This window comes from Pristiophorus japonicus, chromosome 13 (genome assembly GCF_044704955.1).
Source record: "Pristiophorus japonicus isolate sPriJap1 chromosome 13, sPriJap1.hap1, whole genome shotgun sequence".
NCBI classification, from domain to species: domain Eukaryota; kingdom Metazoa; phylum Chordata; class Chondrichthyes; family Pristiophoridae; genus Pristiophorus; species Pristiophorus japonicus.
The window spans coordinates 162,747,223-162,762,577 of NC_091989.1; the positions used below are offsets into that span (position 1 = coordinate 162,747,223).

A 15,355-nucleotide genomic window follows, 5' to 3' on the forward strand; every position below is an offset into this window, starting at 1 on the left:
TTCACAGAGCGGGCTGGAGCCAGCAGCGGGGTGGGGTTGGGACCCGCCCCAGACCCGTCGAGCTGAGCCAGGTCCCGGCCTATGAAACTGACCTCTGACAGACTGAGATACTAAAATAGTAAAAAGTTAACAGAAGGCACTGGGAATTAACTCTATGAATCTAAAGCACTTTGAAAATTACCTACAAAATCAAATTGCTATGGATTTTGGCAATCTGAAATAAAACCAGAAAATACTAGACATATTCAACAAGTCAGTGGCATCTGAGTTAATGTTTCAGATCAATGACCTTTCATCAGAACTGATAATTAAGTAAGAACAGATAGTCAACAATTCAAATAAGTTACTTAAGATCCTGTGATTCATAAAATGAGCAAACCAGGTTTAACAGTCCGTTTCTCGTTAGATAGCTTGATTTTTTTAACTAGGGGCAGCACGGGCCTGTCCACACTGTGATATGTGTGCACTAGGTCCATGCAGCAGAGCAGGTCTCCAGTCATCCTGCTTAACCCTGCCATTGGATAAAGGCCTAGCTCTGTCGAGCCCATGTGGTGGCTGATGTGCAACGGTCACCACACGTTAAAAAAAATCCACCCACAGGCATTTTCCACCCCCTCTATTGAAGTTCAGGACTGGAACATCGGGTCCTTCATTGAAACATCTGTGAACTCATGTGGAAGCAAGTCATCCTCGTTCGAGGGACCGCCTATGATGATGATGATTAGTAGAAAAGGCTGCAGCTGAGGAAACATTGTAGGCTGGCTATTAACATTTAAGGCAATTCTTAGGCATTTCTCCTGCCAGTTAAAACACAGGTTTTGTGTCGCGCTTTGTCAAGTTGGTGCTGGCACTCATCTTGGTCCAATTGTGAGGTCCAAGGTGAGACAGCATAAGCAGCACCCATACTGATCTAACAGATGGCAGGTAAAGTGTAGATCAGAAGCACAATCCCTCAATGTTCTGATCATGAAGAGCAATGTGCTGAGAGTGACTTTGAGGTTGCAGAAATGACCTGCAAACTGCTGGCAGCTAAATCTCTGCACAAAATGGAGTCAGCCAGAGCCTTTCGATTAGGCAAGGAAGCAGGTGTGTGAGTATTTATGTGGTTTTTCTCAGCTGTCAATTAATGGGCTCGCCCATAGGCCACTGAGCTTCCGCCTCCCCTTCACAGGCAAGGTTCCCGAGGTGTGTGAATAGCGTGTGCAACCAGTTAAAGTCCAAGCCTGACGTTAAAAAGCCTCTTAAGAGTCTCTCAACAAGCATTTAACTACTTCAGTGAGGTCGCTCGCCTCTCCAGAGCGGGTCTGTGGTGTGCTGGGAAACATACCCGAGTTAAATGCGGAAGTTGGTGGGATGATGGCGAGTTCCCATCGTGCTGGCAATTTCAGCGATTTTTACTGCTGACCCGCCCCCAAATCCACACGCTCAGGACTGGGGAATATCCAGCCTATAGGCTGAGACTCCAAGTGCAGTAGTGAAGGAGGGCTGCATTGTTGGAGGTGCTGTTCTTTGGATAAAAGAGATCATTTTGCAACTTTCGACTGTAGGTGTAGTGCTTTACCCAAAGGAAAGCGCATATCAAATATTTTTTTAGTAAAGATTTGGGGCCTTCAGAAGTCATCAAAATAAATCACATGAGGTCTCAACTGGTTTAGGGCCTTTCTCGGGGTATAAAGGGAGAAATCTCCCAGCGAAGTCCAGGATCTCGATCAGAATTTAAAGATCTGCTCTAAACAAAGTGGAATCCTGATGAAATCGATTTCTGCCATAATTTCCCACCTGGAAAAAAACAGGGATGTGCCCTTTCCTGTGCCAGGAATTTTGAGGCCACAATCTTCTGGTACTTGATAAGTGTGAAGCAGCAGCCTGGAACTAAAGTATGTTCAGACTGAGCATTGTGGGTTTCAGTGACTTCCACATTCACGTTCCACTTCCACATTCAGTGCAAGTAAAATGATCAGTGAAAATACATCTTCATTTTGTCTCTTGTTACAGACATAACAACTCCCTGAAATAAGTTAATATTGCATACGATGACAAATTAGCCCCTGATCTTAATAAAAATGCTATTGAAGCACTAATAAAATTGATGTTTTATCTTGATGTAGAAGACAGTTATATCTTTTTGAAGTAAGGCTTATCAATCAGCTTTATTGATTTCATTTTCTTTTCCACTTTACTTTTTACCCTCTAGAGATCCAACATATAAGAAAAATATGTTTTATAAATGAGAACAACACCAAACAGAGTCTGCAAAGATTCCAGTGAGTGTTGTAGAACTGAATCCCAACTGCAGAAGTTGAGCGTCGATCCTTCAAAAAAAACCCGACACCGTCTCCAGTGCGCCAGCGCAGCCTTCGGCCGCCTGAGGAAGAGAGTGTTCGAAAATCTGGCACCAAACTAATGGTCTACAGGGCTGTAGTGATATCTGCCCTCCTGTATGGCTCAGAGACGTGGACCATATTCAGTTGACACCTCAAATCATAAGAACATAAGAACATAAGAAATAGGAGCAGGAGTAGGCCATACGGCCCCTCGAGCCTGCTCCGCTATTAAATATGATCATGGCTGATCCGATCATGGACTCAGGCCCACTTCCCTGCCTGCTCTCCGCAACCCCTTATTCCCTTATCGTTTAAGAAACTATTTCTGTCTTAAATTTATTCAATGTCCCAGCTTCCACAGCTCTCTGAGGCAGCGAATTCCACAGATCCACAACCCTGTGAATAAAGAAATTTCTCATTTCAGTTTTAAACGGGCGGCCTCTTATTCTAAGATCATGCCCTCTAGTTCTAGTCTCCCCTATCAGTGGAAACATCCTCTTTGCATCCACCTTGTCAAGCCCCCTCATAATCTTATACGTTTCGATAAGATCACCTCTCATTCTTCTGAATTCCAATGAGTAGAGGCCCGACCTACTCAACCTTTCCTCATAAGTCAACCCCCTCATCTCTGGAATCAACCTAGTGAACCTTCTCTGAACTGCCTCCAAAGCAAGTATATCCTTTCGTAAATATGGAAACCAAAACTGCACGCAGTATTCCAGGTGTGGCCTCACCAATACCTTATATAGCTGTAGCAAGACTTCCCTGCTTTTATACTCCATCCCCTTTGCAATAAAGATACCATTGGCCTTCCTGATCACTTGCTGTACCTGCATACTAAACTTTTGTGTTTCATGCACAAGTACCCCCAGGTCCCGCTGTACTGCAGCACTTTGCAATCTTTCTCCTCTTAAATAATAACTTGTTCTTTGAGTTTTTTTCTGCCAAAGTGCATGACCTCACACTTTCCAAGATTATACTCCATCTGCCAAATTTTTGCCCACTCACTTAGCCTGTCTATGTCCTTTTGCAGATGTTTTGTGTTCTCCTCACACATTGCTTTTCCTCCCATCTTTGTATCATCAGCAAACTTGACGACGTTATACTCGGTCACTTCCTTCAAATTGTTAATATAGATTGTAAATTGTTGGGGTCCCAGCACTGATCCCTGCGGCACCCCACTGGTTACTGATTGCCAACCCGAGAGTGAACCATTTACCCCTGCTCTCTATTTTCTGTTAGTTAACCAATCATCTATTCATGCTAATATATTACTCCCAACCCCGTGAACTTTTATCTTGTGCAGTAACCTTTTATGTGACACCTTGTCAAATGCCTTATGAAAGTCTAAATACACCATATCCACTGGTTCACCTTTATCTATCCTGTTCGTTACATCCTCAAAGAATTTTATCAAATTTGTCAAACATGACTTCCCCTTCATAAATCCATGCTGAATCTGCCTGACCGAATTTTGCTTTTCCAAATGTCCTGCTACTGCTTCTTCAATAATGGACTCCAACATTTTCCCAACCACAGATGTTAGGCTAACTGGTCTATAGTTTCCTGCTTTTGTCTGCCTCCTTTTTTAAATAGGGGCGTTACATTTGCAGTTTTCCAATCTGCTGAGACTTCCCCAGAATCCAGGGAATTTTGGTAAATTACAACCAATGCATCCATTATCCCTGCCGTTACTTCTCTTAAGATCCTAGGATGCAAGCCATCAGTTCAAGGAGATTTATCTGCCTTCAGTCCCATTATCTTACTGAGCACCGCCTCCTTAGTGATTGTGATTGTGTTAATTGCTAGATTTGCTGGAATTCTTTGAGGATGTAACGAACAGGGTAGATAAAGGTGAACCAGTGGATGTGGTGTATTTGGACTTTCAGAAGGCATTTGACAAGGTGTCGCATAAAAGGTTACTGCACAAGATAAAAGTTCACGGGGTTGGGAGTAATATATTAGCATGAATAGAGGATTGGTTAACTAACAGAAAATAGAGAGTAGGGGTAAATGGTTCATTCTCGGGTTGGCAATCAGTAACCAGTGTTCCTCCCCCCCTATATCCCCTTGACTATCCACTGTTGGAATATTATTAGTCGCTGGAGAAATACCACCAGCGATGTCGCCGCAAGATCCTGCAAATCCCCTGGGACGACAGACGCACCAACGTCAGTGTTCTCGATCAAGCCAACATCCCAAGCATTGAAGCACGACCACACTCGACCAGCTCTGTTGGGCGGGCCACATTGTTCACAAACCGACACAAGACTCCCAAAGCAAGCGCTGTATTCAGAACTCCTACACGGCAAACGAGTCCCAGGTGGGCAGAGGAAACGTTACGAGGACACCCTCAAAGCCTCCTTGATAAAGTGCAACATCCCCACCGACACCTTTGAGTTCCTGGCCAAAGACCGACCTAAGTGGAGGAAGAGCATCCGGGAGGGCACTGAGCACCTCGAGTCTCGTCGCCGAGAGCATGCAGAAAACAAGCACAGGCAGCGGAAGGAGCGTGCGGCAAACCAGACTCCCCACCCACCCTTTCCTCCAACGACTGTCTGTCCCACCTGTGACAGAGACTGTAATTCCCGTATTGGACTGTTCAGTCACCTGAGAACTCACTTTTAGAGTGGAAACAAGTCTTCCTCGATTTCGAGGGATGATGAATGGGAACATTTTTTGAATGTAGGAGTAAGGACAGGGGCGGATTGGCTTCCCTGAAAGGGCACAGGATTCTCGGGATGGGGTGGGGGGGGAAAGGGGGGCACTGATAATACAGTGCTATGGAACCATTAAAGAGGACACTCAGGAAATCTCCTGATTCCACCCCTGAATACAAGGTTACTATGTTGTTAGATAGGGATGGGGTGTTATCTGTAGAGGAGAGCACTGAAAGAAATGTGCTAGAGGACAGTAGCGGGAGGAGAGCTAAAGGGGAAATGTAGTGGAGAATAAACACAGGATAAAGTTGAATGGTGCTAGTTTCCAGAACCAGCGATCAAGGCAGCAGAATGATGTCAGCAGCTTCATTTACAATAAAATTGTATCTGATCATTTGGCACTGCCTATCTTATGTAGCAGACTGCCTGTGATCGTTTTCCTTTTTATTTGCAGGGCTATTATCTCAACCCTGCACATGTCCTCATAAAGAAGGAATGACATCTGTCTGTGCTATCTTTGACTTTCACTGGGCATAGAGGCAAGATGACACTTTAATGGGTTGCCACACACAATTGTGGTAAATTTATACAATGGTTTCAATGTTTTTTTGTAGGATTGTGTCTTTTGAACATCTTGTCTGTTTTTTGGTGCTGATAATTTGTCCTTATGTACTAAACAATCCAGAGAAATCAATTATCCTCAGTTTAAGTGTAATTCAGATTTTCAAAAGAACTATATGCAGCTTGGTGTCAGATTGGAGTGAGGTGATACAAGGGACTCTCCTCCACCGAAAGGCATTTCAAAGCTTAATGTGACACTGGGTTGTCAAGGATGAGGCTGCATCTGAAATGTCTCCTTTCTTTAGTTTTTAGCTTTACTTTAAGTCCACAAGTGGATGCAGACATCTGCTTGGAACAACAGCTGGCCTTTCAGAGGAGCTGCTACGAGATAGTTCGGCTGCAGCGCGGGTTTCAGGGTGCACAGGGATGGTGTGAGCGGGGTGGGGGGCATCTTGCTTTCATCCTGACAGAGGAAACTCAAGAGTTTGTGCTGCAGCACCTGGAAGTGGACAAAGACTGGTGGATCGGTCTGGCTCCATGGAAACAGAACTTAACCCAGGATGAAATGCCCACAGAAGGTAAGTGAGAGTGCATGAGAATTAGAATGAGAAAAACAGAAGAGTAGGATTGGGCTAATCACTCTTTCCCCTCCTCCCCCCAGTCTCCACCATGTTCAGCCCATCAGTGAGTTATCCTGCATAGAGTGTAAGAATGAGAAGAAAGTGTGTAGTAAATACACAGGAGTAATTGAATGTAAGATTTAACGCCATGACAGAACTCACCCACGACTTTATAACTTGTTTATGGTATTTGTTTAATTATTTTTTTCTAAGGATGCGTATTGGATCCTGTAGTCATTTTGGTTACCTTTGTTCTGCTTTATGCTTAACTTCTAGAAATTCCTTGTTTTATCATCTTTCATGATAAAATCAAGTGATCTTTGCACTTCCATTTTTATAATGCTTAGGTTTGGAATAATTCTATGCTTACTCGGGAGAAGCCACAGATCCAAAGTACTGATCTGAAGCACTTGGAATGTCACACAATTCGGATCATTTTGAATTCATCCATCATCATCATCATAGGCAGTCCCTCGGAATCGAGGAAGACTTGCTTCCACTCCTGAAGTGAGTTCTTTGGTGGCTGAACAGTCCAATACGAGAGCCACAGACTCTGTCACAGGCGGGACAGATAGTCATTGAGGGAAGAGGTGGGTGGGAATGGTTTGCCGCACACTCTTTCCGCTGCCTGCGCTTGATTTCTGCATGTTCTCGGCGTTGAGACTCGAGGTGCTCAGTGCCCTCTCGGATGTACTTCCTCCACTTAGGGCAATCTTGGGCCAGGGACTCCCAGGTATCAGTGGGGATGTCGCACTTTATCAGGGAGCCTTTGAGGGTGTCCTTGTAGCGTTTCCGCTGCCCACCTTTGGCTCGTTTGCCGCGAAGGCGCTCCGGCTGGAGCACTTGCTTTGGGAGTCTCATGTCTGGCATGCGAACTATGTGGCCTGCCCAGTTGAGCTGATCAAGTGTGGTCAGTGCTTCAATGCTGGGGATGTTAGCCTGGATGTGGACGCTGATGTTGGTGCGCCTGCCCTCCCAGGAGATTTGTAGGCTCTTGCGGAGACATCGTTGGTGATATTTCTCCAGCAACTTGAGGTTGAATTCATATTCAACTTGAATTCATATTAGTCTGTGGGGTACAGTTCCACACAGAATAGCATGTTTTTGGCTTGTGTCCATGACACTTTGCAGAGTGCGTTCTCTATCTCAGTCGGGGTGTCTGGGAATGTGTGGGAAAGGGGCATGACTGAAAGTGGAGGGCTGGCTCAATAGTTCCACTGGTAAAAGCCAAAGAGCAGGTTGTCCATCCACTCGTTTAGTCAGGAAACAGCGCGAGGGCTGAAGGAGGCATAAAGGAAGAAATAAATAACTTAAAATGAGGGAAAATATGAATTTAAGTGACTTTTTGTGTCTGTTGATGTCTGCCTTTTTTAGTTCATATGGTGTGAGCTGTGCTGGCAAGACTGTACCTATTGCTCACCTATAGTTACCCTGAAAAGTTGGTTGTTGGTTGCAATCCTTGTGGTGATGGTGCTACCATGATGGTAGTAGTGAATTACACGATCTTGACCCAGTGACAATGAAGGAATGGCAATATATATCCAAATCAGAAAGGTGTGTGGCATGAAGGGAAACTGGGAGGTGATAGTGTTCCCATAATATTGCTGCCTTTGTGGTAGAGGTCATGGGGCTGTTGAAGTAAGATTGGTAAGTCGCTGCAGTGCATCCAGTGGATAGTGTGACTGCAAGGACATCTGCAAGATTTTTAATTGGCTTCAGTGTAGGCAGATACCTGAGATTTCTGATTGCGAATTTGAACTTCATTCCTGGATTCTGAGCATGTCAGTCACGGACCATCCATATATAAATCTGAAATATTATTCTGTCCTTTAATTCGCACATCTTTCTAAGTTTAGATGTGATTTTCTTATCTCTGAGTGCTTAATTACCAGTAATTACTTGCATTGACTGCTTTTCACTCCTGAGTAGATTCTGCACGCAACTGTTGCATTGCAAAGGAAAACAGAAAAAAAAACTATGTTGGGAATTTTTATTAGTTTCGGTGGCAAGATTTGGTCTCAATCTTTCGAGTGGGAAAGGAATAAACGGTGATCATTTTTTGAATGGTCTTACTCAAAGTAAAAGATATGCCATTATAACGGGAAGTACTTGCTCTAAAAGTAGTGAGCTGGAGTAGAAGCCAGCTCCATAAGGTAAAATCATCATCATAGCCAGTCCCTCGGAATCGAGGAAGACTTGCTTCCACTCTAAAAAAAATGAGTCCTTAGGTGGCTGAACAGCCCAATACGAGAGCCACAGTCCCTGTCACAGGTGGGAAAGGGTGGGTGGAACTGGTTTGCTGCACGCTTTTTCCGCTGCCTACGCTTGATTTCTGCATGCTTTCGGTGATGAGACTCGAGGTGCTCAGCGCCCTCCCGGATGCACTTCCTCCACTTAGGGCGGTCTTTGGCCAGGGACTCCCAGGTGTCAGTGGGGATGTTGCACTTTATCAGGGAGGCTTTGAGGGTGTTCTTGTAAGGTAAATGTACAGACTACACCTCACCTACAACACTACCTATCCCCAGGTGCTTGTAATCATCAATATAAATAACATGTGATTTCCACAATCAGTATAATATTTAGAGCAGGAAGTGAAATTGAGTTTGACGGTGGTTTTAAAGAGTCAGGTGTTTCCGAGTAGTGATCTTTTAAAAATCATTTTTGGGATATGGGTGTCTGTAGTGAAGTATTTTAAAATTAACACTCAACACTAGGTCTGGGTTCGAAGATTCAAGTCGTCTTTAATTTCTTACAAGGGAGAGACAAGTCCGCAGTCAACCTGTTGCTGACCTGTCCTCACTTGCTCTCTCTGAACAAAGGAAACACAGGGTTGTTATACAGTTCCTCAGCCTCTAATGGCCGGACATTCAATATATGAGACATACATTGATTTGAATGGTCAAAACCCTTGTCACTCAAAGCAAAGCTACAATCCTGACCACGCCTATCTCCAGTACTTTTCCACAAACCTCACCGTCCCAAAACTTCATTAGCACATTGGAATGTTATCTTATCTCTCTTTTGCCATTGTGTCACTTTTGACCCCTTGCCCTGTTTAGTTGCCCCTCTGGGCTTCCTGTGTTTCAACAGTTGGGACAGCTTGTAACAATTTAACATTCTGATATGATACTTCCTTTACCCTTTAAATATAATAGAGCTCGATAGCTCCACTTCAGTCCCCCCTTTTGGCTAACAATTTTCACTTTTGGTACTTGGCTACCCAGCGCAAGATTACCAACCTAATGCTACTTCATCCTGTGTCTCCTGCTCCGTTCTGTGGTGATCAGCCACACAGTTTGGGGGACTCGGGACGTGACCTACATCTCAAAGTATTTCAGGTTATTCGGCTAACAACTTTCACTGTTCCACAATTAAAGCTTTTGCTTTCCTTCTCTGTTGCCTCTTTCTGCATGTCATGCATAACCCAATTCCCCATCCGACAGCTAGCCCTAACTGTATGATCACCAATACGTGAGAGAATATATGAATCCACGGATGGATATTCACATTCATTCCCCAATTCCATACATGATCCCACCATTGAGTGTCCTTCAGGGTTTCTTCAATGTCCTATGAATGCTGTGTGGAATCTTCCAAAATTTCATGATAACGACGGAGGCTTTTCTCAGTGTCCTTTTTCAATTGTGTCAAATGTTACTTGAGACGGGGAATGTCTTGCCAACTTGGTATGTCGTATTGTTCCATTTCATCATCCCATCTCGGGTTGTTTAAAGTGATGTTCTCGCTCGATGCCTTCCTCGCTTTGTGGGAATAGGTATCGATGGCCCAGTTTGACCAGAGCTTTAGGCATAAAACAGAAATTAGGTTGTGGGATCGCACATATGACATTGCCATGCTTGTACTCATTTTCCTTGGTAGGTATGCAGTCCATCCCATCATCCCGGGCTGCCACCTCAGTCCCTCCTTGGCTAAGGGGGCTGATTTCCAACGTGTGATTAACCGTCTGAGTGAACCCGCACGCTATACATTGCCCTCCTTCTATGGGGTGTGTGCACACTACCACATCCAAATATTGAGTGCAACCATCGGTATGCACCCCTTGAAATGTGTCACTGAGTTTTACGGCATAAGGTGGTGTATTGTGGAACTGACCCCGGAATTGGCCTTAGTATTTCGCCTATGTTCTGTACTGCCCAGAGAGGTTTTGGCATCTGTACCCTCTATCTGTGGGCTAGCTAGAACCATACCTATTTCAATTCTCTGCTAATACAATTACTTTGGGACAAGAACATTTGTGTTGTCCTATGAATATCACAGAAGATAATTCCGTCCTTAGTCCATTTGGACAACTGCTCATTACTTATCCAATCGAGTATTTTCCTGTTTCATCTGGTTTACATTGCATCGGATGTTCCCTAGTAACCATGTGCCGTACATTGCACATACAAGTTCTTTATGTGTTTCTTGGGTTAGATCAGTTGCACACTTATCTTACTCATAGTTTGGGCATGAGACTCTCGGATTTCCTCGACTTGCAGCATTTGTCTGGTGACCTCGTCCCCTGTTTCTGACAACTGCGAAGTCCGATCATTTCCCTTTAGTAAAAGGGTTCTCAAACGTTGTGCTAAGTCTTGAACTTCTTTGTCTATACTGACTATGTCAAATATGTTAACAGCTGCCACCCTCGTCGCATACCGATAGTGTGTGTCGGTTGTTGTTAGACAATAGATAACATGAAAACTACACATCGTCTCGTGGTTCTTTGTCGGACTATCTCCATCATATGTACCATAAGTGTCACCTTAGCGTCTAGCCGTTGTGACCCTCTGTTCCCCATTTCACTTAATGCCCATTGTACTTGATCCTCCAATGGCCCACTTAACTATCCAAATTCATTATATCTTCCCTTTGGCAGTTACACTTTTAACTCCTTTCTCAGTGATATTTACTTGCCTGTGCAAATAATTACTTACTGAAAACCCGTGCCCCAAGTCTCACAGTTTGGACTGGGGTAATACAAAAGGTTCCTGTTGCAATGGGATAAGTCAGGTTGGTACCGCACTGGTATTCCCGGTGTATGGTGCTGATACAATATTCACCCTTCCCTCTTTATACAGATTGTACAGGAAAATGCTGTCCCGCAATTACCTTCATGGTGTAATTCCATCTTATCCCATCCATCCGGGTTAATTTCCCATGTTCATTGTATCCTGCTAAATTTTCTCAGGCATACTTGAGTAATACCCTACTATCTCTAACAGGGTGATGTCATTCTGTTCCTGTAACTGACACTCGTGCAACCGGGTACACCTGTACCAACCTTCTGACTTGGCACAGAGTCTTAGTAAGTTGATAAGTGGACATTGCCCTAGGTCTCGATCAGTTACCCAGAAAGAGAGCTTTCCGTCTGCAATATGCTGCAGGTTTCCTTGTGCTTGTTCCTGTTCGTGGTGCCAATTGTAGTGGAGTATTTAAAATTAACACTCAACACTAGGTCTGGGTTCGAAGATTCAAGTAGTCTTTAATTTCTTGCAAGGGAGAGACAAGTCTGCAGTCAACCTGTTGCTGAGCTGTCCTCCCTTGCTCTCTCTGAACAAAGGAAACACAGGGTTTTGATACAGTTCCTTGGCCTATAATGGCCAGACATTCAATATATGAGACATACTTTGATTTGAATGGTCAAAATCCTTGTCACTCAAAGCAAAGGTACAATCCTGACCACGCCTATCTCCAGTACTTTTCCACAAACCTCACCGTCCCAAAAGTTCATTAGCACATTGGAATGTTATCTTATCTCTCTTGCCTTGACCAGATAGAATTTTACCATTGTGTCACTTTTGACCCCTTGCCCTGTTTAGTTGCCCCTCTGGGCTTCCTGTGGTTCAACAGTTGGGACAGCTTGTAACAATTAATCATTCTGATATGTTACTTCCTTTACCCTTTAATTATAATAGAGCTCGATAGCTCCACTTCAGTGTCGCTCGCAAGGGCAGCATTCATTTCCCATTCCTGGTTTCCATTGAGAAGGTGGCAGTTAGCTGCTGCCTTGAACCACTGCCGTGTGGTGAAGGTACTATCAGGTTGGGAGTTCCAGGATTTTGACTCAGCGACAATGAAGGAACTGTGATATATGTCAAAGTCAGGATGGTATATGACTTGGAGGTGATGGTGTTCGCATGCATTTGGTGCTCTTGTCCTTCTAGGTGGTCGAGGTTGAGAAGGACAATTACTGCATCAGATCTTTCCTACTACCTTTTCAGTTTTAATGCAGAACAAATGTCTTTTCTTCCCACACAGCGAGTGTCCTTTGAATTGTATTATATTTATTTTTGTGAATTCACAAAAGTTAAGATTCCACACCAATTCTGTTGAAGTTGGTCAGGCAAACATTATTTATGACTAATTTTTGCTTCTGCAATTCAGTGCTTAGTGCGTTTTTATGATGGCAGTTGATCACCTCCGAACTAACTTGCATTCATATGCACCATATTGCACCTCCCAGAAATGTCTCAAAGTGCCACACATGAATTACTTTTGAACTACAGGCACTGCTGTTATACAGGTGAACCTGGTAGCCATAATGCATACCGCAACCTTTCACAAATATCATTGGGATGAATGACCGGTTCCCCCGTTTTTTGGTGGTGTTGGTTAAGGGGAGAATGTTGGCCAAGTTGTTTAAAAATGGAGAAAGGAATAGACCGAGTAATTACAGGCCAGTCAACGTAATCTCGGTGGTGGGAAAATTATTGGAAAAATTCTGAGGGACAGAATAAATCTTCATTTAGAAGGATACGGATTCATGAAATGATTAAAAATCTGGAAGAAAAGTAAATTATAAAACAGCCAACATGGATTTCAGATCGGAAGATTATACTTGACAAATCTGATAGAGTTCTTTGTGCAGGTGACAGATGTTGTGGATGGGGGTAATTCAGTGGGCGTAATCTACACCTTGGGATGTTTTACTATGTTAAAGCTGATCTTCAGCCTCAACTCCATTTTCCCGACTGATCTCCATATCCCTTGATTCCCCTAGAGTTCAAAAATCTATCTATCTCAGCCTTGAATATACTCAATGATTCAGCATCCGCAGCCCTCTGGGGTAGAGAATTTTAAAGATTCAAAACCTTCTGAGTGAAGAAATTCCTCCTCATCTCTGTTTTAAATGGCCGCCCCCTTATCCTGAGACTATGCCCCCTAGATGCTCCAGCTAGAGAAAAAAACTCTCAGCATCTACCCTGTCAATTTCCCTCAGAATCTTATATGCTTCAATGAGATCACCTCTTATTCTTCTAAACTCCAGAGAGTACAGGCCGAATCTATTCAATCTTTCCTCATAGGACAACCTCTGATTCCAGGGATCAATCTAGTGAACCTTTGTTACACCGCCTCCAAGGCAAGTATTTCCTTCCTCAGATAAGGAGATCCAAACACTCCAGGTGTGGTCTCAACAAAGCCCTGTATGATTCTAGTAAGACTTCTTTACTTTTGTACTCCAACCATCTTGCAATAAAGGAGAATTTGCATTCTTAATTGCTTGCTGTATACTAACTCTCTGTGTTTCCAATACAAGGACATCTAAATCTCTCTGAACAACAACATTTAATAGTTTCTCACCATTTAAAAAATATTCTGTTTTTCTATTCTTCCTACCAAGGCGAATAACCTCACATTTTACTCCAGCTACCACTTTATTGCCCACTCACTTAATCGCTCTATATAGCCTTTGCAGACTCTTTGTATCATCTTCACAGCTTACTTTCCCACCTTGATTTCTATCATCAGCAAACTTGGATACATTGCGCTCAGTCCCTTCATTAATATAGCTTGTAAATAGCTGAGGCCCAAGCACTGATCCTTTTGGCATCCCACTAGTTACAGCCTGCCAACCGGTAAATGGCCCGTTTATCCAATTCTCTGTTTTCTGTCTGTTAACTAATCCTCTATCCATGCTAATATATTACCCCCAATCCCATGAGCCCTAATCTTACTTAGCAACCTTTTATGTGGCGTTTTCGAATGCCTTTTGGAAATCCAAATATACTATAGGTTGAACCTCTCTTACCCGGAACCCTTGGGACCTGGCCGGTTCTGGATAAGGGATTTTTCTGGATAAGGGGTGGTCACGTTAAATTGGATGGTACAGATACTGAGCAAGGGGCTATCGGGGCTGGCTGGCTTGGGGCTGGGAGTGCAGCAGAGAGATCATGGCGGGGGGGAGGGGGGATGGCAGTGGATCGCGGTGTCAGGCCAGCGATTGCGGGAGTCGACAGTGAGGAAGGACTTCAATTTGTTCATGTCGGAGTTCTGCGCATGCGCCACCCGGTGGCCGGGAATGGTTCCGGACGAGGGGTGGTTCCGGAAATGGGAGTCCTGGATCAGGGAGGTTCAACCTGTTCATCTATTGGTTCCCCTTTATCTACCCTACTCGTTACATCCTCAAATAAATTTGTTTAAACACTATTTCCCTTTCATAAAACCATGTTGACTCTGTCTAATCATATTGTGATTTTCTAAGTACCCTGTTACCACTTCCTTAATAATGGATTCCAGCATTTTCCCGATGACTGATATCAGGCTAACTGACCTGTTTTCTCTCTCCCTCCTTTCTTGAATAGCCGGATTACATTTGCTACCTTTCAATCTGCTGGAACCGTTCTAGAATCTAGGGAATTTTGGAATATCACAACCAATGTATCGACTATCTCTGCAGCCACCTCTTTTGGAACCTTAGTATGTAGGCCATCAGGTCCAGGGGATTTGTCGGCTTTTCATCCCATTAGTTTCTCAAGTACATTTTCTCTACTCATATTAATTATTTTAAGTTCCTCACTCTCATTAGCTCTTCGCTATTTTTAGTATGCTTTTTGTGTCTTCTACTGTGAAGACAGATACAAAATATTTGTTTAAAGTCTCTGTCATTTCCTTGTTCCCCATAATTTTTCCTGTCTTAGCCTCTAAAGAACCAATGCTTACTTTAGCTACTCTCTTCCTTTTTACATACTTGTAGAATCTCTTAAGATCTATTTTTATACTCTTCAGTCCTTTGACATATCCACGCTTAACAGACCCCTAAAATATAATTTCTCGGAACTCTGCTGTTTCTTTGCCAGTAGTGACTAATAGGCTTCTTTACTATTTTCAATGATTTTATTGCTGTGCAGTCTGTGTGCTCTTTGTGCCTAGGCCTAGTTGATTAGAAGCATGTGGGGTTATAGACAAAAAT

At 43.6% G+C, this 15,355-nt stretch overlaps 1 protein-coding gene across 1 annotated transcript in view; it reads left to right on the forward strand.

The window, feature by feature from the left end:
• The first annotated feature begins 1,007 nt into the window (after nucleotides 1–1,007).
• The window catches only part of pkd1l2a (polycystic kidney disease 1 like 2a), a 215,554-nt gene continuing 201,206 nt past the window's right edge, over nucleotides 1,008–15,355 (forward strand). Inside the window, exons 1-2 of the mRNA XM_070896864.1 lie at nucleotides 1,008–1,086; nucleotides 5,851–6,123. Of these exons, the coding sequence (XP_070752965.1) occupies nucleotides 1,008–1,086; nucleotides 5,851–6,123 (352 nt within the window). The remainder of the gene's footprint in view (nucleotides 1,087–5,850; nucleotides 6,124–15,355) is intronic.